This window comes from Callorhinchus milii, unplaced genomic scaffold (assembly GCF_018977255.1).
Source record: "Callorhinchus milii isolate IMCB2004 unplaced genomic scaffold, IMCB_Cmil_1.0 Scaffold7, whole genome shotgun sequence".
In the NCBI taxonomy this organism is placed as follows: Eukaryota; Metazoa; Chordata; class Chondrichthyes; order Chimaeriformes; family Callorhinchidae; genus Callorhinchus; species Callorhinchus milii.
The window spans coordinates 5,547,532-5,570,155 of record NW_024704748.1 but is presented as its reverse complement, the minus strand read 5'-3'; the positions used below and the strand labels follow the sequence as shown (position 1 = coordinate 5,570,155).

The window sequence follows — 22,624 nt, the reverse complement described above, 5'->3', positions numbered from 1 at the left end:
ACACTGCGTCATACAGCTGAGTTCCGAAAACAGAATTTTTTATTGTGAAAGCCAAAGTAAAATGGCCGATTCCTGTAATAGAGGAAATTGAATCATTCTGGTAGTCAAATTGGAAATTCTTGTGTGATTGCTTTCTACATTGCTTTCTGTGGTAGGGAGGAAACTCCCTGATATCTGTGTGTAAACTTGCCATCTGCTATGTTACAGGGCAATGTAAATAAACCAGGAGGATCTGTATTCAGCAACTGCTCTCTGCTGAGTTGAATGAACTGAGCTGCAGCAGTTTCAGCCCCTCGAGCCTGTTCCACCATTCTATTAGATCATGGCTGATCGGTACCTCAACTCCAATTACCCGCCCTTGCCCAACATCCCTTGACACCCTGACTTAACAAACATCTATACACCTCAATCTTGAAAATGTGAATGGGTCCAGTATCCACAGCCTTTTGGGGGGGGGAAGAATTCCAGATTTCCACTACCCTTCGTGTGAAAAAATGCCTCCTGATTCCACTCCTAAATGGCCTAACTCTAATTTTAAGATGATGCCCCCTTGTTCTAGATTCTCCCACCAGAGGGTATAGTTTCTCTGTAGCTACCCATTGAATCCCTTTATCATTTTGAACACCTCAATTAGATCTCAACCTTCTAAACTCAAAGGAAGAAAAACCCGCTCCCGAATGCTCAGCGGCCTCTGTTGGGTTTGTGTGAGAACAGCCTGAAATCCTCTCCCAGATTGAAAGCCTTGTCTGTCAAAGCTGACACACACTGTGGAACCTTAACTGCAGAATTAATCACTGCGCTCTAGAGTTAGGTGGAATAGAGAACAGAAACTTTCATTCCAGGAAAGAGACCATTTGGCTCAGCGTATCTGCATCATGGCTAGCTTTAGATTTTAATTTAACAAAAGAAAATCACCGTTTCCTATTCCCAGTTTGCCATCGCTCTCTCACCACTTCTGTGAATCGGATACGTTCTTGAAAGCAGCTTCTCAAACATTGGCAGAGACGAGTGAATCTTTTATTGGAGATGGATACATATTTGCAACTGGTATTATACATCTGAGGTACCTGTAAATACAAATCTTTATTCTGGATTAAACTTTGGACCATCCCTTGCAAGTGACCGTGATTTGAGAGTTTTTTTTTGGCATAACTGGCTTTAGTTCAGCTCTCTTTCGGGCACTTACAGAAAGCAATGGGACCAGATGATTTTACTCACAGGCATCTCCAGCGACAATAACCATCCCAGCACAGAGAACCAACCATTAACCTTGGATACAAGGGCCCGCCTGTGATGCTGCAAACCCCACTATTGCACTGTTTACCCCAGTGCCACCTCTGCAACGGAGTGTTAAACCGCAGTCGCTGAGGGTTGAACACACCACACAGCCTTAGACATGCGACCCCAAAAAACAGGTGGGAATGGGGTAAGGGGGGGGGGAGAGAGAGAGAAAATACAGTATTAGAACACAATAAGCTCAAAAATAACCAGCCTCCATGCAGCAATTTTGAAGTACAATATGTTTGAGCTATAAAGTCAGAACCGTCTGCTCAGTGCAGTTTCGTGCCTACCTTGAACAATTGTAAAATGTGCAGTATAAAATGCTAGCTTTAAGTGTTCCAGTGTTTTCAATGTTGGCGCAAGAAACCGTTGCTGTACGAGAGTGCAAGGGAAAGATGGTAGAAGCGCAGGAGATGAAGAGAGGAAGGCTGGCCTTGGTTCCCTCTTGGCTCCACGCTCTTGGCGGTTTCAGATCTCGGGCAGCCTAGCGGAGGCCTGGGGCTCCGGAGACTCCAGCCGCTGGTGGTAATTGGTTCTCTTCCTCACCTTCTCTGGCGCTTTCCGCCACAAGACTATTTCCTGATGAGAAGCGGAATAAATGGTTCAACACATTTCATTACAAGGCTTAAGCATCTTCAGGTTAGAGTTAAACCAACAGCAAAGCTAAAGCTCTGAGTGGTGATCTGATGTCCCACCAGGCAACAACAACTTAAACAATAACGTGCACTTATATAGCGCCCTCCACACAGGGTAGGGTCTCAGGCAGTCAGTACCCAGGAGTACAGACACAACTACTTAATACAATAGTAATTCTCACATTTGATATCACGCCTTTCACATCAGGAGGACATCTCAAAGCTTCAAAGGATTCAGCTTAAAATTTAGTGACATTCAATTGCGCACAGCAACGTCCTATAACATCCACAAAGTGAATAACTGGTTTTATCTGGCGGATTGTTGGCCAATAGAGCCTTTTAGTATAATAGCAACATCTTTAATGTTCACCTGAACAGGGCTCAGTTTAATGTCTCACCTGAATGAGCCATTCCCCCCAGGAACATCAGCCTGGACTATGAGCTCAAAGCCCCCAACATGGGGCTTGAACAATTAATTGTCAATAATCCGGAGAAAACACCAGTCAGTTCTGGTCCAGAGATCTCTACTGCCAACACAGAGGGAGTCTCATGCGAGACAGACGCAGTAGAATGCCTTGAACACACACACATGCTCCAGAATGATTTGCTTCTCTGTAAACTCAGTCTAGGGCTCACACCGAACAAGATAAAATCCAGGCTCCGGAAGGAAGCATGTTACCCTATCCTTGCTGGCTCCACTCACTCCCTATCTTGCCCACTCCCTACCTCTATGACCTCCTTCAACCACACTGACCCAGCTGCTCCCTTCGGTCAGCGAGCACTGGCCTGCTTTATGTCCTCCACTCTACCCATCCCACCATCAGCAGGCGGGCTTTCAACCTGTCTGTCCCTCACTTTCTGGAACTCCATCCCATATCCGCTGATTTGCTCCCTCCCTCAAGTTCTGTCTCTACCCCTTAAATCAGTTGTCTTTCCCCTCCAACTCTCGGCTCCCATTGTAGCTTGGGTGCTCAAAATAGAATTGTTAAGTGCCCTGGGCTGTCCTCCCAATGTGGGAGGTGCTGTGTAAATGTGACTTGAAGTTACCTGCTGTTTGAAATACCGTCTGTCCTCCTCATCCACAAGCACCAGGTTTAGGAAGTAACGCACTGAGAACTTCTTGTTCACATCCCGCATGGTCGGCGTGAGGTCATATCCGGCCAAGAAGAGTCGGATGGGAATGGATTCACCTGGGTTTCAAATAAAATAATAACATAATAATAATCCTTGCAATTGATATAGCGCTTTATCACGTCATCGAGCCATCTCAAAGAGCTTCACATAATATACTGTAAAGCAGATTGACTGTGTTTTGTGGGCGAAACGCGGCAGCCAATTGCGCACAGCAGTGTCCCACAAACAGTCACGGATTGAGTGACCACATTTTTTTTTTTAAAAATTATAACTGGCAGAACATTACAGCACAGAAACAGGCCACTGGGTCCATTCATCTGCCTGGGGTTTTTGTACATAAGCCACACAGTCTAGTTTCCCACTCTCCCCTCGCCCTTTAATATTCATCCCCTTAATAATAATCCCTGCATTTTATACAGTGCCTTATCACGTCATCAAAATGTCTTAAAACACTTCACAGGATTTATTGTAAAATGTAGTGACTACATATTTGTAGGCCAACAGAGCACCCACTTTGTGCACAGCAACAACCCATGAACAGCCATGAAGTGAGTGACCAACTTCATTTTGGGGATTATTGGCCAGGATACTGGGAAAGAGAAAACTCCCTTCTCTTTTTGAGTAATGGCATGGGATCCTTAATGTCCACCTGAACATGCACAGATGGGGCCCCGGTTTAACATCTCATCTGAAGGACAGCACCTCTTGCAACGCAGAGCTCCCCTAGCACTGCATTAAGAGTGCCAGCCTAGACTAAACCCAAAGCCCAGATGTGGGGCTTGAACCCAAAACCCTCTCACACAGAGATGAGTGTTACTGACTCAAATGTTGAGAGTAGCTGCCAGTGATACCTTACCTTTAACTGGCGCCCCATCCATTATTTCATACTTTGCAATAGTTTCTGTCTCGGTTGTTGTGCTGGGCCCTAAAGGGATTGAAATTAATTAAGGAAGAACTTGCATTTTTATAGCACCTTGTACTTAGAAACAACTCCAACATGCACTCAAGCGCTTTGGGATGCCTTCCTGATGTGAAACGTGCTACATAATGTAAATTTAATAATAATAATTCTTGCATTTGATATACCGCTTTGTTACATTTTTTTTGAGGGATTATTAACCCCTATTTACTGCTCGGTAAACAGAGGTGTATGGAGTAAGGGAACTTGCCTAAGTTTTCGCCCTGCATTGTATTGCATTGATATAGGGCCCTTCATGCAAGGTAGAGCTTCATGTTAATTGCTGTCCAGTGCAGTGACTGTTCCGAGTAGCCAGGTGTGGCAGGAAGCAGCAATGGCTGCAGACTGACAAACTCTTCTCACTCACCGATGCCTGTGATCTCCTTTTTGATCAGCTGAAGCTCCATGTGCTGGATTTTGATTCTCACCAACAAGAAGTAGATTTTACCAACAATGACATCCTTCAGGTGGTACCTTTAATGTTAGTCAAGATAAAAAGCCAATCAGATCAAAGCCAAGCCATGTGGACTAGGCTAGCTCAGCCTCAACCTACACTGGAACAGAGTCAATTTTCTCTAACGTTCTCTAGCCCAGTTCCTGAGCCAGGCGTGTCTGCAATACTCTAGGCAAATGCACCTCTGACAACACAACCTGGAAGGGCAGACCAGTCACTTGGGGCAAGAAAACCTCCCAAGCCTTGGCTCTTACCAACCTGTGCCCAATACTCTCTGGGATTAGGTAAATACGATGCGTCCCTCCGGGGAAAGAGTGCACATTCCACTCTAGACATGGGAATTTACCATGGGTAGGTGGCAGACATATGCAGAACTCAGTCTGGTTTGGATATTCAAGCACAGTAATAGTTTTACACATGTGTCATTGTGGGCAATACACACAGACACAATACACACACACACACATTCCTCCAGGTCCAATGGAAAAGTTGTGAATTTGCAATTGCAGTCAGTGCTGTGTAACTAGGGACGGGGGAGTGGTGGTGTGTCACTCACTTGGACTTGTTGTACTCAAACTCGATGTGCAGGCAGTCTTCGATGCCCACTTCCATTTTGATGGAGTTGTTGACGTCGGGGTAGGTGGCGAGCTGGTGAACGATCAGATCGTACTCCTTCACCAGGTCACTCAGGCTCCGCACTATCGTCACCTTCAGGAAGTACCTGGGAAAAGAGCTCAGCATTACGGAACAGAGTGGATTGGGAGAGGGGAGTGGGAGAGGTGACTGGGAGGAGTGGGGGCTCGTGGGGAGTATAAACACCAATGTGGATTAGTTGAGCTGAATGACCTGTTTCCGTGAAGTAACACTTTATGTAGTTACAGCACGGAATGCTGTATGTAGTTACTTCTTAAAATACAAGCAAACAATTAGCTGTAACTTCAAACACAATAATAATACTACTACAATTCACCATCAGCAGAGGAGGGCAGAAAAAGAGGGGGAAAAACAAGCAGAATCAAAAATGCACTGAAAGACCATGTTACCTGAGCCGTACGTTGACTCCTATGTACGATTCGTACGGCTTCTCCACTTGCATGAACTCAAAGTCATAGCTCCTGCTCTGTGTCAGCTCCCCAGGCAACGCCAGCTCCTTCACCAGGTTCACAAACTCGTGGGTGTTACTCTTGTCGCTGAACAGCTCTACAATGTAGAGGGAAGAGAGGAAAGTGAGAGGTCTTTAACCCCACCATAGCCGGGCAGACAGGCAGTCTTTTCACACAGCCTCACTGCTCATTACCACACAAAACTGTAACTAAGGGAGTGCTGCTTTGGATGAGATGTTAACCCGAGGCCTCTTCTGCCTCTTCAGGTGGACGTTAAAGATGCCAAGGGTTATTGGAAAAGAGAAGGGAGTTTCTCTTTCCCGCTGTCCTTGCCAACAATCCCCTGTAACTTTGCACTCGTGTGGCTCTTCCATCACAAAATGTATTTCAAGCTCAGCCCATCTTCACTATGTTTAAAGGGAGCACTATTGGCATTGAGGGAACATAGCAATCAGCAGCAGGAAACGCTTTAGTGTAGAACATCCTCATTGAGAAGGCCTCGAGCCAGCACATCCAGTCCACGTCACAGCCTGGCAATCCTTGTGAATGTAAACAGATGACTCAGGCTACCAAATAACCAGAGATAATCCATTAATCCTCAGTTATGTATAAAAAATATAGAATGGCCCTTTGTTCTGTTACAGAACAGTTAGTAACCTTTTCACGAATCTCGAAGCATGTGATTTTGTTAAGACACCCAACCTTTGTCTTGAGGTGGGCTGCATCCAAGCACAGCTCAAACCCGGCTCTTTGAATGGACTAAAAGAGTAATGATCTCATGACATTACTTGGAAAGAGAAAGGATTTCCTTCCCCCCCCCATTGTTGTCTTGGCCAGATAAACTGAGTGAGAGACTCAAAAGAATTAAAGGGGAGGTCAGAAAAAATCTCTGCACAGTGAGCGGTGGGAAATGTGGAATTCTCTGCCACAAACTAGACTTAAGCAGAATCGGTTTTCAAGTGACCTAGATAGATCTCGTGGAGTCCCATAGCTTAGTGGTTTGCACACTTGCCTTGCAAGCGAGCGGACCTGGATTTGAATCCCGGAATGGGCGAAACCTTACTCCGCATGCCTCTGTTTACCTAGCAGTAAGTAGGAACCTGGCTGTAAATCGATTGGCGGATCACTTTCCGGGGGTAATAATCACTCCATTGCATAGGAGTGACCCACTACTGTTTGTGGGTCACTCCTACATGCAATCAGCTGCCGAGTTTCACCCACAAAATACTGTTAATCCAATTTATAATATATTCTGTGAAGCACTTTGAGACGTCCCAAAAACTTAAGGGGCTATATCAAATGCAAGGGTTCATTTTATTATTAGTATTATTATAATTTTGAAGAGGAGGAATATCAAAGGAATATTAAACTCAGCGAGCGGAGCAGTGAGCAGAGTGGGGTTCGACTGGACGGCTCATGTGGAATAAAACCGATGGAAAACTCCCTTTGGCGCTATACCAAATGTAAGGATTATAAGGATTATTATTTGTGCTGAAATATTTTGTGCTTTTTCTGCAACTAAAACCTTCTGCTCTGATCACGAACCATTTTATAGACAACTTAAACCTCAACTTTCATCTAAAGACATTTATTTTGTTACTGACTAAGAACGCCTCATATTGAGGGGCTAACACTGCCCCTCTGGCTAATATCGCCCCTCTAGGTTGGTAGATGTGTTGGAAGTCACACAGCCACAGCAGCCATTACAAAGGGAATTCTGTGGAAAACCACACTGACACAACCGTTGGCTGTTATTTCCTTGAGGCCGTACGACACAGTGTTCATACACAGAAAGCCGGGAGGGCCATTGCACATGTTTACCAGGAGGGGGCCTCATAGGTTCAACACAGGAACAGCGAGGCAAGAAAACTACACATTGGTTTCCCCAAAGGTCAGTGAGTCTCCAGTGACTGGTCTGCCCTTCCAGGTCCTGCCAATGAGCCAGGCTGAGCTGTGCTGTCATCAGTAGAACCCTGGAATACTGCGGACCCGCCTGGCTCAGGAACCGGACTAGAAACTGTCACCGAGGGCCGGCTCGATTCTGACGTTCCTTTGCATGTCATCGTGAAGCCAGACCAGCTCCAAGGAGAACCCACTTAACTGAAGCATTGGGCGTGTTGCATTGGGTGTCACATTGGGTACGGATATGATCTGTCAGGCTTGGCTGTGATTACACTCCCTGGCCGCACAGTGTCTCTTTTGCAGGGCATGCTATCCATGGAACCAATAGAACAACAACTTGCATTTATATAACACCCTTCACATGGAGTAGCGTCTCGGAGTACTTTAAGGATAGAGAGAAAACTGGAGAATAATTGAAGTATAATTATAATACAGACTGCTCGAGAACTTACCAATTTGTCCTACAAACTCGATCCGAATTCCTTTGTGCTCTAGACGTTTTCCTTGCTGTTTCAACGTAAGGTTCACCTGTAAGGAATAAGCTTTGTTTAGCAAGAGGCAGGTGACACCACAGGGAGAACATGAAGTGTTCAAGTGGAGAGAAAAAAACTGATGGGAGCTCAACAACAACTTGCATTTATAAAGGGCCTTTCATGTCGTAGCGTCTGAGTGCTTGACTTGGAGGGGCAGTCAACTGGGGACAGGAAGCTGGTCAGATAGTGTTCACAATGACACGTTTTAGCTGGTTAAACTCCTTAGTGCTCAAATGCTCAAATGAAGTCCCCAAGCTTGGCTTTTGCCAACCTGCGCCTAATAAGCGCTCCGAGATGCTGCTTCGCGCGAAGGGCGTTACGTAAATGCAAGTTGTTGTAATACTCTGTGAGATTAGATAAAAGCAGGTTTTCCCTCGGGGAGGGAGTGCAAGATAGATGTGGAATTTAGTGGTTTATCATGGAGACAAAGCTTGCTGATGGGTTTCCGTATGTGTCAAACATGGCAGCTGACACAAACTGTGTTAAGCGAGAAGATAAGATTAAAACTCAAACAAAATCGATGGTAAAATTAGAACTAAGCATGCGACACTGAGTCTACCGTTAGACCATCATGTAGACCATGATAAGCGCTATAATCAGAAGACATGGCCTGCGGTTGAAGGGAGTAAATTCAGAACAAATATTGAGGTCCTGTCTGCTTGTTCAGGCGGACGTTAAAGATCCAATGGTATTACTAGCGCTTGCCAAGCTAGTTAAGCAGAGGTGTGTTGAGTAAGGAAACTTGCCTAAGGTTTTGCCGGCCTGAGAATCAAACCCAGGTCCTCTCGCTTGCACTAACCACTGAGTGTGTTCCCTCTTGCAGGGGGAGGGAGGGAGGGGAAGATAAACTGAGCTCAGATCAGCAATGGACTATCTTTTTGGACCTCTGCCGTGGCAAAAGCAATGAGGACAGCGACCATGATGAGGACGCCAGCTCCCTCCCGTGTTTTCCTAATACAAGGCCACACTTGTTCAATACATTGGATAAGGTCACTGCAGGACTTTATCCTTGACTGTTCCTCTGATGTAGCTGAAATCTCTATCATTATAAACATTTCTCTCACAGTTTGTAGACAGAGACAGACAATACCTCTCTGTGTGCGTCATTCTGAAACCAGACACAAGCCGTGCCGTGTCCTGATTATTTCCAGTCTCTCGATCTTACCCCCACCCCACCACCCGTGGCTCAGGGGGAGAAATCTATCAATTTATCAATAAAAACAACTCAATCCATGACTGTTTGCAGGACAATACTGTGCTCTATTATCTGCCACATTTCACCCATAAAACACCCAGTCATTCCTGTTTACAATATATTCTGTGAAGCTCATTGAGACGTCTCAAAGATGTGATAAGGCATTATATCAAATACATGGTTTATTATTATTGTCATTATTATTATCAGCATCTCAAAGAAAACTCAAGTCCTCAAGTCAACACCATGGGGCAGGAGCTTGGTTACTAGGAAAGTGACTGACCCTCTTACTCCCTTCCTGCCCTGTACAGACGATCGCAGTAAAGGCAGCAAAGGGGAAGAGGGGGGGCAAAGTAAAACGATGCAATACAACAAAGTGGGGCTTCAACCCTGATTTACCCAGCTGGGGGATTGCCTGCCAACACATCAAGAAAAACTCCCTTCTCTTTTCCAATAGTGCCGTTGGGATCTTCAGCCGCCATGTGAACAGGCAAAGGTGGGGCTTCAGTTTAACATCTTATCTAAAGAACGGTATTTTCACCAATGCTGTGCTCCTCCAGCGCTGCACTTGAGTGTCAAGACTGAGCTCAAAGTCCTGACGTGGGGCTTGAACCCACAACCTACTGACTCAGAGACGAGAGCACTACCAATTGAGCAAGGCTGACACACTATTCCGCAAGGTGGTTAGGTCATGAGCAAAGGATTCATTACTAATTCTGTTTCAGGAACAAAGGACAACAGGAAAAAGAGGCCATTTATCTCGTGTTTATTAGATCTCAACAGATCTTTTAATCCCAGTGGCCTGCCTTTTTACCATACCCACACAATACCTATATTCCCCAAATCTATGTCTGTTTTTTTAACCCTTCCTACAGATTCCCCAATTACGTCTTGTGGCCAGAATGGCATCTTCACAACCCTGTGTGAAAAATTGCTTCCTGACCACATTCCTAACTGTCTGGGTTTGATTTCAAGGCTCTTGTAATGGGGCAGCCGGTGGAGGGGGAAGAAGGATGTGAAGTAAATCTCTTACAGCTGAGTTAGATACAAGGTGGCGTGCTTGGCAACTGAACGTCAGAATTGAGCCAGCCCTCTGTGACGGTCCCTAGTCCGGTTCCTGAGCCAGGCGGGTCCACGGTACTCCTCCCAACATGAAAGGCGCTGCACCAAATGCAAGTTTTTTGTTTTCTCCCGGTTTGTAAATTTCTATGATTCTGAACGATCGATTTGGTCAATCAGTTTGTGTCTGTTTTTAAAAGGTAACTGGTTTTCTGAACAGTCTTGGGTTAATGAACTACAAGTTAAAGCATGTAAATACCTCAATTGAATGTTTAGAGCTGGTATAAGTTTGCTGTACAGGCTTGTACAGATCTGCTATTTACAGTTATAGAATCTATCCCCGACCATGATTCACTGATTTACATCAGAAGGGAACGGCGTAATTGACAAAGAATCAAAAGTTTGTTCGAAATGTCGCAACAAAGTGGGAGTAAGAATTCAGCAGAACTCGCTGAGGAAGCCACACACAGCTCAGAGACCTGACTGCTCTTAGTGAAGCATCCCAACAATTCTGTTCCTACACAATTAGCTTGGTTGGAAGAGAACTGGAGATAATAATAATAATAATAATAATCCTTGCCTTATCATGTCGTTGAGACATCTCAGTGCTTCACAGGATATATTGTAAAGTAGATTGACTATTGTATTTTGTAGGCATTGGTCATCCACATCACTGCTGTTTGTGGGACAATGCTGTGTGCAATTGGCTGCTGTGTTCGCCCACAAATACCCACCCAGCCTGTATATACTGTAAAGTGATGTCATTGTATCTGTGAGCGAATGTGGCGAACGAAAATGCCACAGGCTAAGCCATGCCCAGTATCTCCACTTATTTCCCTTTCATTTTCACCAATCAAGAGTATTATTTGATGCTTTAACAGGAACTAACGCAATGAAAGTGGAAGGCGTGAAAACACAGGCCCCTTTCGGGTCTAGCTACTTCTACTTTGGATATTATTAGTTCTGATGTGATTATAGATAAGAGTGGATGTTTCCTGCCTGTTTAGTGCCATCCAATCCTCGTCTGCAGGCTCAGTGCCTTCCCAGGTGAGAGTTACCCCGTGGCCTTATTGTCTCAACACCCGGCTGACCAAACAGCCCTGAAAGCACACAATGGAAGATAGTGTCACCTATAAACCACCCCACAGGTAAACCCATAGCTAAAGGAAACACTTCCGACTGTTTTAATAAGTGATGCAACAAAAAAAAGGAAGAAAATGACTAACGACAACTTCTCCTCTTTCATAACTTTTTTTTTCCTGCTTCAGCGCCTTGGGATGTCCTACCGATGTGAAAGAAATTATAGAAATGTAATTTGCTTGTTTGTTTGCTTCTAACGCGCACAGTTCATAACACTGTGGGTTGGCCACTGCAACACCGACCGCTTGGTTTAAACACATTAACGATGCAATGGGGAGACGCTTCGCTGAAACCACAGTGGAGCTGAGCAGGAGTAACTATACCACACGTTTGAATGGAAAGTGCAATGTTGCGAACATACAGTCAGTCAGCATGTCAAAGAGAAATAGAACAGATACAGGAAACACACTTGGAAAATGAAACTTGCCTTTCAGAGCTGTTTGATCAGCCGGGTGTGTGAGAAACCCATTACCGTTCTTAAAAGTCTCCAAACCAAACTACTGAGTTTCACGTATGACTGGTTTCTCAGTGTGTGGAATGGAATGAGCACTCTCTATCAGAAGGACACAGCCTGGTACCCTAATCCTGGACAGTTTAGATGCAGGTGGACAAGAGCCAAGGCTTGGGGACCTCAGCAAGTGTGTTGGGATAACTGCTGGAGTCTAACCAGCTAAAACTGCACACATTGCTATTCCTACTGCCTTAGAGCATCCACGAAAGGAGGGTTTCCTTTACATGAGATCTCTCAATGGGAAAGGGTTAAAGGTTAATAATGGAAGCAAATGAAACTGTGTTTCACACTCGGAACAGAACTGAAACTGCTTTCCTCAAGAAATACCATCTACCCCAGAAAGTGCTGGGCCTCACCATCTGCGCAATATTTTTAAAACATAAACTTCCACTTCCAATTCAGGAGAATTTTTAATAAAAAAAATCCTTTACCGACTGACTTAACCAAAGCTTTAAATAGAAGAATGCAGACAGCAATGAACAGAATTCTTAGATTGCTGAAACCCCCTTCTCTTTTCCAAAAATCAAGGGATCTTTAACATGCACCGAACAGGCCAACGGGAACTTGATTACACATCTCATGTCTCTGTAACAATACAGTACTTCCCTCAGTATAGCACTGCAACAAGGTCTGCCTGGACTCAGAGTTAAGGACCAACATCAAGCTTAAGCCCACAATAATAATAATAATCCTTGCCAATCACATCGTTGAGACGTTTCAAAGTGCTTAAGAACATAAGAAATAGGAGCAGTAGTAAGCCATTCGGCCCCTCGAGCCTGCCCTGCCATTTAATAAGATCATGGGTAATCTTCTAACCTAATTCCATTTACCTGTCCTATCCCCATATCCCTTAATCCCTTCAGTTTTTAAAAACCTCTCAATCTCAAATATGTTCAATGACTGAGCATCCACAGCTTCCGGGGTAGAGAATTCCATAAATTCAATACCCTCTGAATGAAGAAATGTTTTCTCAATTCAGTTCCAAAAGGGCTGATCTTTAATCCTGAGACTATGACCCCTAGTTTTAGATTCTCCAACCAGGGGAAACAGTCTCCTGGGATGATCTATGGTGCAGTGTCAAGACCCTTAAGAATCTTATAGGTTTCTATAAGATCACCTCTAATTCTTCTATATTCTAGAGAATATAGTCTACTATACTCTCCTCGCCTAGTCTACTCAACTTCTCCTCGTAGGTCAACCCCCTCATCCCAGGGGGGTTGTCATACCCCTCAGAGTGCCTGTTAGGGTAACTGCTGTGATTTAACCAGCTAAAACTGCTTGCCATTTCTCTGGGACTCTACTCTGCGTGAGGGCCTCTGTACAAATGTAAGTTGTTGTTGCCGTTGAAAGTACTGTCTGGCAATCGTTCCACTATTTGTTCAGGTAGGATCACCCTATTTGACAGAGGTTTGTCTTTCAGGGTTAACGGGAGCCGAGTGGGAAGAATCCCCGCCCCCAGTGACCGGTCTGCAGATAGAAGTCAGTAGCAGCTAACGTCATATCACACCACAGTGTTGTTCCGCTGTGACTTTGGGGAAAGAAAAAACATTGTTTTAAAGGTGTTACGGGGGGAATTTCTTTTTTAAACAATAAGAATTTGGTCACTCAATCGATGACTGTTTGTGGGACACTACTGTGCGCAATTGTCTGCTGTGTTTTGCCCACAAAATACAGTCAATTCACTTCACAATATATTCTGTGAAGTGCTTTGTGGCGTCTCAACGACGTGATAAGTCACTATATCAAATGCAAGGATTATTATTATTATCTTTCAAAACACACTGCACTCCTCAATATTCTTCGTGCCAAAGAAAATAATGTGCCATTGAAATCAAAAGCTATGACGAATGATGGTACGTTTGCTTTGAGGTTAACGAAAACAACAAGGAATTGTTGATCCACAGCTCACAAGGCAGGGCATCATCCCCCGTCTAACTTTAACCTCATTCTCCTTGGAAACACAATCACTGGCTCCTACACCTGTTCCCATCAGAAGAATTAACACAAATAAACTAATGTTTCCTGAATCACAACAATTCAGCCAAATAAACACTTAAACACTTGTCCTTCGGATGAGACCTTAAACCAAGGTTCCATATGCCTGTTCAGGTGGACGTTAACAATCTCACTGGATTACAGGAAAAGAGAAGGGAGTTTCTCTCTCTCGGTATCCTGGCCAACAATCCCCTAGATAAAATTGGTCACTCCAAGGCTGTTTGTGGGACACGCCATGCAAAACTGGCTGCCACATTCACCTACAAAGCACACAATCATCACACTTTACAGTTCTTATTTTAAAGTTGTGTCTCTGTCCTTTAAAAAGTGATAAAGCACCAGATCAATTGTAAGGATTATTATTGACGAACAAGTAGGTTCATGTTGTCCCCCAAAAAACATCTGCTGAAATTTCTATATCAATATCGTTGTTTAATTCTGAAAATAAACAAATGCAATTCTCTTTGCCCACTGTTACACTGCACCATCGATCAGACCAGGATTGGCATCCCATGTCTGGACTCTTTCCGTCTCCCAGAGAGAGAGTCAGGTGATCAATTTACTTGGCACAATGTTGGCCAGGACACAAGGGTAAACTTCTTTCTGTTTTCAAATAGTGCAATGAGGTCTTTAATGTCCACCTGAACAGGCAGGTGGGACCTCGGTTTAATGTCTGAAGGACGGCACCTCCGACAATGCATCTCATTGCACCGCCTCAGCCTGGGCTACGAGTTCAGAGTCCCAACGCAAAGCTTGAACCCTTTACCTACTGCCTAAAAGGCAAAAGTGCTATCAAGTGAGCCAGGCTGAAAGGATAAAGCAAGAAGGATTTGCTGAACAGAAATAGCAGCAGAATTGAGGTATCTTAAAGCACTTCACACTGTTCCAGCACAATAAAGAGACAAGATAACAAGAGGATGGCTGAACGGAGGAAGGTAACCATGACCTGATAAGTGAGCTTATTGCATTGCAGTTAAAAATGGTTGAAGGCTGGGTCTCAGGTCGCCACTGACACCACTTCCTGTGCCCTGGGTTTGTGCTGAAAGAACCATTGGCTTCGATCATGAAGTTACACTAGTGAAGCTTTCTGTGTGATCCAGTTAGTGTGTGTCCACAGTAAACCCAAATTGTGAGCGAGGCAGCACTCTACCAGCGTTCCCTATATACAGTAAACTAAGATTTTCCACACATTTTGCCAGGTAAGGTGTGGAGCTCCTAGATAAAAATGGTTGAAGGCTGGGTCTCAGGTCGTCACTGACACCACTTCCTGTGCGCTGGGTTTGTGCAGAAAGCACCACTGGTAATACTTCCATTAGGGGCTTGTTCATTCTAGAATTATACATCAAACTACTTTGTGTTCTGACAAGTAGATTTAAGGACTCATTGGAAAATGGAGCAATGCCAGAGGATCGGGGAAATCGACATCAGTTTACAAAGAATAAGCAAAACAGGAAGTGTAACATTTGACGTCTATTGTGGGGAATTTTTTTTGATCAGCCGGGACTCTGACACGAGCGTTAACCCATCACCATGCTTAAGAGTATACAAATCAAACTGAGAATTCCATGCATCCCACCTACACATGGAAATTCCTGCTTACCTAATTCCAGATGCTATTCCACAGGTTGGCAAGAGCCAAGACTTGGGGACCTCAGAGTGTGTGATGGGGTAATTGCTGGAGTCTAACCAGCTAAAACCACATAACTTGCCATTGATGTCACAGTTTTCCCACTGCTTGTCCAGCTCAGACCACCCTACCCATTAGGGTTTTGGCTTGCGAGGTTAACAGGAGCTGAGCGGGATGCCCCCAGCCCCCATCCGGCTCAGGAACCAGACTTGAGATTAACACAGAGGGCTGGCTCAATTCCAACATTCTGTTGCCAAACAGGGAACACAGAGGCAGCAACCCGGAGGAGGCGATAATGAAGAATGATAGAGGCTCAAGAGGTGACTTGTTTTTGGCTTTCTGAGGTACCAGTGATGCAGGAAATAATATACTATCCTTATATTTGATAACACAGCTCTCATGTCAAGAGGACATCTCAAAATGCTCCAAGGTGCAGCAACTGTGTATTTTGTAGGTGAACCCAACAGCCAATATGCACACAGCAATGTCCCACAAACAGACATGATGTGAACAATACGGTATTTTTTTTATCTGGGGGATTGTTAACCAGGACACCAGGAGGGTGAAACTCCCTTCTCTTTTAAGATCTTTAACATCCACCTGAATGGGCTTCTGGTTAAATGTCTGATCCAAAGCATTACTTGCAACAACGCAGCGTTCAAATGTAATCTTTTTGCTGTTGTTCCCCAACACTGCACCTGCACCCCAACTCACTCCAACACCCGCATTAGGCTCCATGACCCTATCACCCCCATCCTCACCCGGCTCCACTGGCTCCCCATGCCCCAGATGATAAGAGTTCAAAATGCTTGTCCTTGCCTTTAAAGCCCTCCATGGCCTTGCTCCTCCCTACCTTTGTGACCTGCTAACTCCATAGAGACTTGGCCACTCCCTCCGTGGGCTCCGGCTTGCTCCATTTCTCCTGCCTGGACCGCCCCACCATTGGCTGTCGGGTCTTCAGCCTCTCTCCCCCTCTGCCCCCACCTTTTGGAACTCCATCCCACAATCCCTTCAACTCGATCCCTCCCTTTCCTCTTTCAAAGTGTCTCAGGACTCTCCTCTTTGACCATGCCTTCAGCCACCCTCCTACCCCTACCCTCCCTGCTCTCAACCCTTCCTGATCCCAATCCCCAACTCAGGTCCAAATCCCTGACTGTTCCGCACATTGGGACGTCCAACATGAAAGGCGCTGTGTAAATGTAATTTGTTGTTGTTGTTGCTGTCGACTGAGCCAGGCTGACAAATGAATAATCTGTGGTTCATAGATGTTCTATATATAGATTTCAGCAAAGCATTTAGCACATGTCATGCAGGAAACCTGTCTATAAGAGCGCAAGATACAGAACAGGAGGGGAAGTTTCTGAACTGCATGGGAAATTGGCTGGATGGCAGGAAATGATAGCTACTCCAGTATGTGAGTTGGGAAAGGAGGATAGGATAGTCAGTGCCCTCAGGATGAGTGCTATAAATGATTTGCTGAAAACAAAGCTGTAAACAACAATCACGCAATGTAAGGAAGACAGGTTGTGCCAGAATGCTTGGACCTGCATTGTGGCTCTGATAAAACAGTTTACAATATCAGTGAATGCATAAAACAGCAGCCCTAAATTGATGTGGTTGGCAGTCAGATTACATCTTGAATTTCCTTCTTTCCTGTTAAGATATCAAAGCCTCTGAGAAATTGCAAGTTATGCGTCAGCCTTTGCCAGTCACTCACATGCTCGTCTCCGAGTCAGAAAGCTGTGGGTTCAAGCTCCACATCCAGTGGGTCACAGTTTAGGCTGACAATGTGATACTGGGCGAGCACGGCATTGTCAGAGCTGCTGGTTTCGGATGAAACATTAAACTGAGGTCCCGTCTGCCTGTTTAGATGGACATTGAAGATCCCATGGTACTATTGGAAAAGAGAAGGGAGTTTGTGTCTTCCGGTGTCCTGCCCAATAAGCCCCCAGATTTAATTTGCTCTTTGTGAGACGTTGCTGTGCGCATTTGCTGATGGACAAATAAGACAGTCACTACTTTATAGTAAATTCTGTGAAGCTTTAAGACGATAAGCTGCTAAATCAAATGCAGGGATTATTATTATAAACAGTGGCTTTAAACTACGAGCTGGTTTTGGTACTTTCCAAACTCTTTCCTCTTCCTTCTCACACATTCATGTCTAAAGAACACTACACTCAACTATTGGTGCCAGGTCTGCCACTGCTAAACGCTCCGAGATGCTGTCCCGCGTGAAGGGCACTATATAAATGCAAGCTGTTGTTCTTTACACCCTCCACACAAGCCTCATTTCGAGCATCACTGTAGGGGAATGGAAGAATGACAAATGAAGCTTGAATTGAGAGCCCATACCTTCCCTGTGACAGACTCGCCATCGTAGAACAGGTAGTGTTTCTCCACTTTGCCCTCCTCACTCTTGATCTCTGCTGTTTTCCTGGTGTCCGCATCATTCAGGATGATATCAATGTCGCACACTGGAGAAAACAAGCTCCCGAGGAAACTCTAAACAGAGAGAAACAAGAGTGTCACCATCACCTGCTCAATCTGCACCATGCAGGAAAACTGCATCAGCCTAGCGCGCTTGGTATTACTTTCGACTCTGGCTCAGAAGTTTGTGAGTGCAAGCCCCACATCAGGGCTTTGAGCTCAGACAAGGCTGACGCGACAGTGCCATGCTGGTGGAGTGCAGCATTGTGAAAAGGTGCCGCGCTTCCGATGAGACATTAAACTGCCTGTTCAGATGGATGTTAAAGATCCTGTGGCACTGTTCGAGTAAGGAAGGGAGTTTCTCTCTCCCGATGTCTTGGCCAACAACCCCCCCAAATAAAATTGGTCACTCACTTCATGGCTGTTTATGGGACTTTGCTGTGCGCAAACTGACTGCAGATTTCACCTACAAATATAGAGTCACTACACTAAATCCCATGAAGCATTTTGAGACGTGATAAAGGTGCTAAATCAAGTGCAAGACTTATTATTTCTTTACACTGAGGGTTACGAGAGTGCTGAATCCGCTGACTTGGAAGGCCAAGGAAGCAATTGGGATGTTTAAAATGGAGATTGATAATGGAAGTTAACTGGCTTAGAAAAAAGGTCCACTGTGATGGACTGAATGGCTCCATCCTGTTTCTATGAAGCTGAACTTTACATGTATAACAATCAGGCTTCAAGTGACTGCTTGAAATAAACATGTTGCTGTGGCCTGATGAGATTTGTTCCTGGAATGCTGAGGGAGGTAAAGACCAATAGTTAAAACTATGAAATGTTTCAAAAGTTCTTACACGCAAGAATCCCAAGAAATTGGTGGGTTACAAAGGTCACGCCATTGTTATAAAAGGGGAATGAGGTAAGACTGCAAACTACAGGCCAGCTAGGCTCACGTCAGGGCAGGAATAAGTGATTCATAGAACCATAGAAATTTACAGCACAGAAGACATTTCAGGCCCATTACATCTTCACTGTTCTTTGAAACAACAACTGCACACCCAATGGACCGAAATGCCTCATCTTACACCAGCCATTCTCTCCACTGCAAATTAATTCCTTTTTGGTTATCGCTCTAGTTCCTGTGGCGCTATTCGTAAAGAGAAGGGAGTTCCTCTCTCCCAGTGTCCTGGCCAACAATTCCCCCCGCCCCCAGATAAAACTGGTCATTCACTTCATGGCTGATTATAGGAAATTTCTGTGTGCAAAGTGGCTGCCAAGTTCATCTGCAAACTTAAGAGTCATCACACTTTATAGTGAATCCTGTAAAGACGTTTGAACAAAATGATAAGACAACAACAACGTGCATTTATATAGAGCCCTTCACATGGGGTAGCGTCCTGGAGCATTTCATAAGGAGTTATACCAAATGTATTTGGTTTTATATTATGCCCCTAGTTATAAAATCCATTAGCTTTGTCCACCTGCCTTCCCGCTTTTGGAGTTATATACATTACCCCCTCTGCTATTTAGCATATTCTCCCTATTCTTCCTCCCCCAAATCTCTACTACTAATAATAATCCTTGCATTTGATATAGCACCTTATCATGTCTTCGAGGCATCTCAAAGCGCTTAACAGAATACACTGTAAAGTGAATTCACTGTATATTTTGGCCATAAAACAAGGCAATCAATTGCACACAGCAGTGTCCCATAAACAGTCGTGGATGGAATGACCAAATTATTTATTTATATTGAAGGGATTATTATCCCCAGAAAGCGATCCGCCAATGGACTAATAACCGGGTTCTTACTTACTGTAAGGTAAACAAAGGCATATGGAGTAAGGAAAAATTGCCAAAGGTTTTGCCCTGCCCGAGAATCGAACAAGAGATCTCGTTTGCGAGGCAAGTGGTCTAACCAATATGTTACAGGACTCCACGATAGATTTATTTATATTCATTTATATTGGGTCAGCAAAAAATCTTGGTGCCGTACTTTTATCGAGGTACAGTTTTCTCGGAGTTATACCTGTGCTGATTGTTTGAGTTCTGGACAGGAGATGATCGAGCTGCGCTCACTGCGCGCTCAAACTCCTGTGGCTTCTCAGGGAACCACAAACTATTAAAACGGAAAGCAGCACTCTGAAGTGCAGGTTTGTTGTGTGTGAAAGGTTAACAAACAAACGACTTCTCCCTACACAGCCAACAACTACAACAAATTGTTTTTATATAGCACCTTTCACATCAAGGACATCACAAGGCACTTGACGACAACAACAAAATTACATTTGTAAAGCGCCTTTCACGTCGGGAGGACGTCCCAAGGCGCTGAACAGTCGGGGATCAGGACCGAGCGTGGGAGGGGCAGGGTTGGGGTGAGGGAGGGCAAAGAGGTAGGAGGTTGGCTGAAGGCACAGTCGAAAAGGAGGGTCTTGAGTCGTGCCTTGAAGGAGGCAAGGGAGGGAGCGAGGCGAAGGGACTGTGGGATGGAGTTCCAAAGGGTGGGGGCAGAGAGGCTGAAAGCCCGGCCACCAATAGTGGGGCGGTCAAGACAGCCAAGGATTTTCACCCGAGCTGGGGATTATAATATAATAATTCTTGCATTTGATATAGCGCCTTAATACATCATCCAGACGTCTCAAAGTGCTTCACAGAATATACTGTAAAGTGGATTCACTGTATATTTTGTGGGCAGATTGGGATGAGGAGGGGTAGGAGAGCAGGGAGTGGGGGGGGGTACTTGGGTGACCGTCGGTGCGCTTGAAGAGGGTCTTGAGACGGTACTTGAAGGAGGCGAGGGAACGGAGGCAGGCGAAGGGACTGTGGGGATGGAGTTCCAAAGGGCGGAGGCAGAGAGGCTGAAGGCCCGACCCGCAGATGGTAACGGTGGGGCGAACAGGCCGGGGGGGGGGGGGGGGACGTGGAGCCGGTCACAGCGGAGGGAGCGCACGGGTTGACGTGACGTGGAGTCAGCGGGTCACAGAGGTCGGGAGGAGCAAGAGGCCGCGGAGGGCTCTGAAGGCGAGGGCGAGGATGGGGGGGGAGGGCGAGGACGGGGGGGGGAGGGCGAGGACGGGGGGGAGGGCGAGGACGGGGGGGGAGGGCGAGGATGGGGGGGGAGGGCGAGGACGGGGGGGGAGGGCGAGGACGGGGGGGGGAGGGCGAGGACGGGGGGGGGAGGGCGAGGACGGGGGGGAGGGCGAGGACGGGGGGGGAGGGCGAGGACGGGGGGGGGGAGGGCGAGGACGGGGGGGGGGGAGGGCGAGGACGGGGGGGGGAGGCGAGGACGGGGGGGGGGAGGGCGAGGATGGGGGGGAGGGGGGGTGATAGGCTGACTGGTACGGTAGAGGTCAGGAGCTGCAGAGTTCTGGATGGTCTGAGGCACTAACGTGGCATCTTTAACGTTGGATAGCGACTCTAAGCGCCTGACAGGGGGGGAGGGGGGGGACACACAGCCGGGGTGGGGGGGTAGGGAGTCGGGGGGGGGGTCGCGGGGGTAGGGAGCCGGTGAGGGGGGGGGGGTCGCGGGGGGTAAGGAGCCGGTGGGTGAGGGGGGGCCGGGACCGGGGCGGGGGTGGGGCGGTTCACCTCCCCTCAGGCTGCCCGGCCCCTGACGTCACTGCAGGCCCGGGCAGCTCTGACAGCCGGGGGGTGGGGTGGGGGTGGGGTGGGGGGGAGGCCGGGCCGGGCCGGGCCGGGCTCTGGGCGGCGCGGTTCTGCCCGTGTCGGGGGCAGCAGCGCCCGGGCCTGTGTGGGGGGTGTGGGGGTGTCACTGGCTCTCACCATGGTCCGGCCGCCGCGCGTTACCAAGGGCCGCAGCGCCTCACGTGACCTCACTTAAAGGGGCACCGCGCCACCGCTGTCACATGACTCCCTCTTAAAGGGGCCCTACACCCCCAACACACACACCACCCCAACACACACACACACACACCCCCCCAACACACACACACACCACCCCAACACATATATACACACCCACAACACACACACACACACATCACCCCAACACATATATACACACCCACAACACACCACCCCAACACATATATACACACCCACAACACACCACACACCACACCACAATATATACACACCCACAACACACACACACACACCACCCCAACACATATACACATACCCCCAACACACACCACCCCAACACATATATACACACCCACAACACGCACAAACACACCACCCCAACACATATATACATACCCCCAACACACAAACACACCACCCCAACACATTTTACATACCCCCAACACACAAACACACCACCCCAACACATACCAAAACATATATACATACCCCAACACACACACACCACCCCAACATATACCAACACATACCCCCAACACACACCACCCCAACACATATATACATATCCCCAACATGCACACACACAAACCTCCCAACACACATACAGCAACACACCACCACCCCCACACACATACACACTCCCCTGATCACCTACCACCATCCCCAGCCTCCACACACACACTCACAAATAATGCACCCTAACCACTCCTTGAGTTTCGGCCACATTCACCCAGACCTTTTATTTTACTTACTTGCACAAAAACTAGGGCAGAAAATATTGTTTTCAATAAAAGCTGCCCATTCCCTGCCTGACCCAATGTCTGACCCTCTAGGCTCTGTCGTGG

At 46.4% G+C, this 22,624-nt stretch overlaps 1 protein-coding gene across 1 annotated transcript; it reads right to left on the bottom strand.

Moving 5' to 3' along the window:
• Window positions 1-999: 999 nt before the first annotated feature.
• vps26a (VPS26, retromer complex component A) lies at window positions 1,000-21,825 on the bottom strand. The gene is made up of 9 exons (XM_042337057.1): window positions 21,738-21,825; window positions 17,880-18,029; window positions 7,920-7,995; window positions 5,506-5,662; window positions 5,019-5,183; window positions 4,376-4,482; window positions 3,907-3,975; window positions 2,964-3,106; window positions 1,000-1,860 (listed from the first exon to the last, which is right to left on the bottom strand). The coding sequence occupies exons 1-9, from the start codon at window positions 21,738-21,740 to the stop codon at window positions 1,750-1,752; spliced, it is 981 nt and encodes a 326-aa protein (XP_042192991.1). The 5' UTR covers window positions 21,741-21,825; the 3' UTR covers window positions 1,000-1,749.
• Window positions 21,826-22,624: the final 799 nt, after the last annotated feature.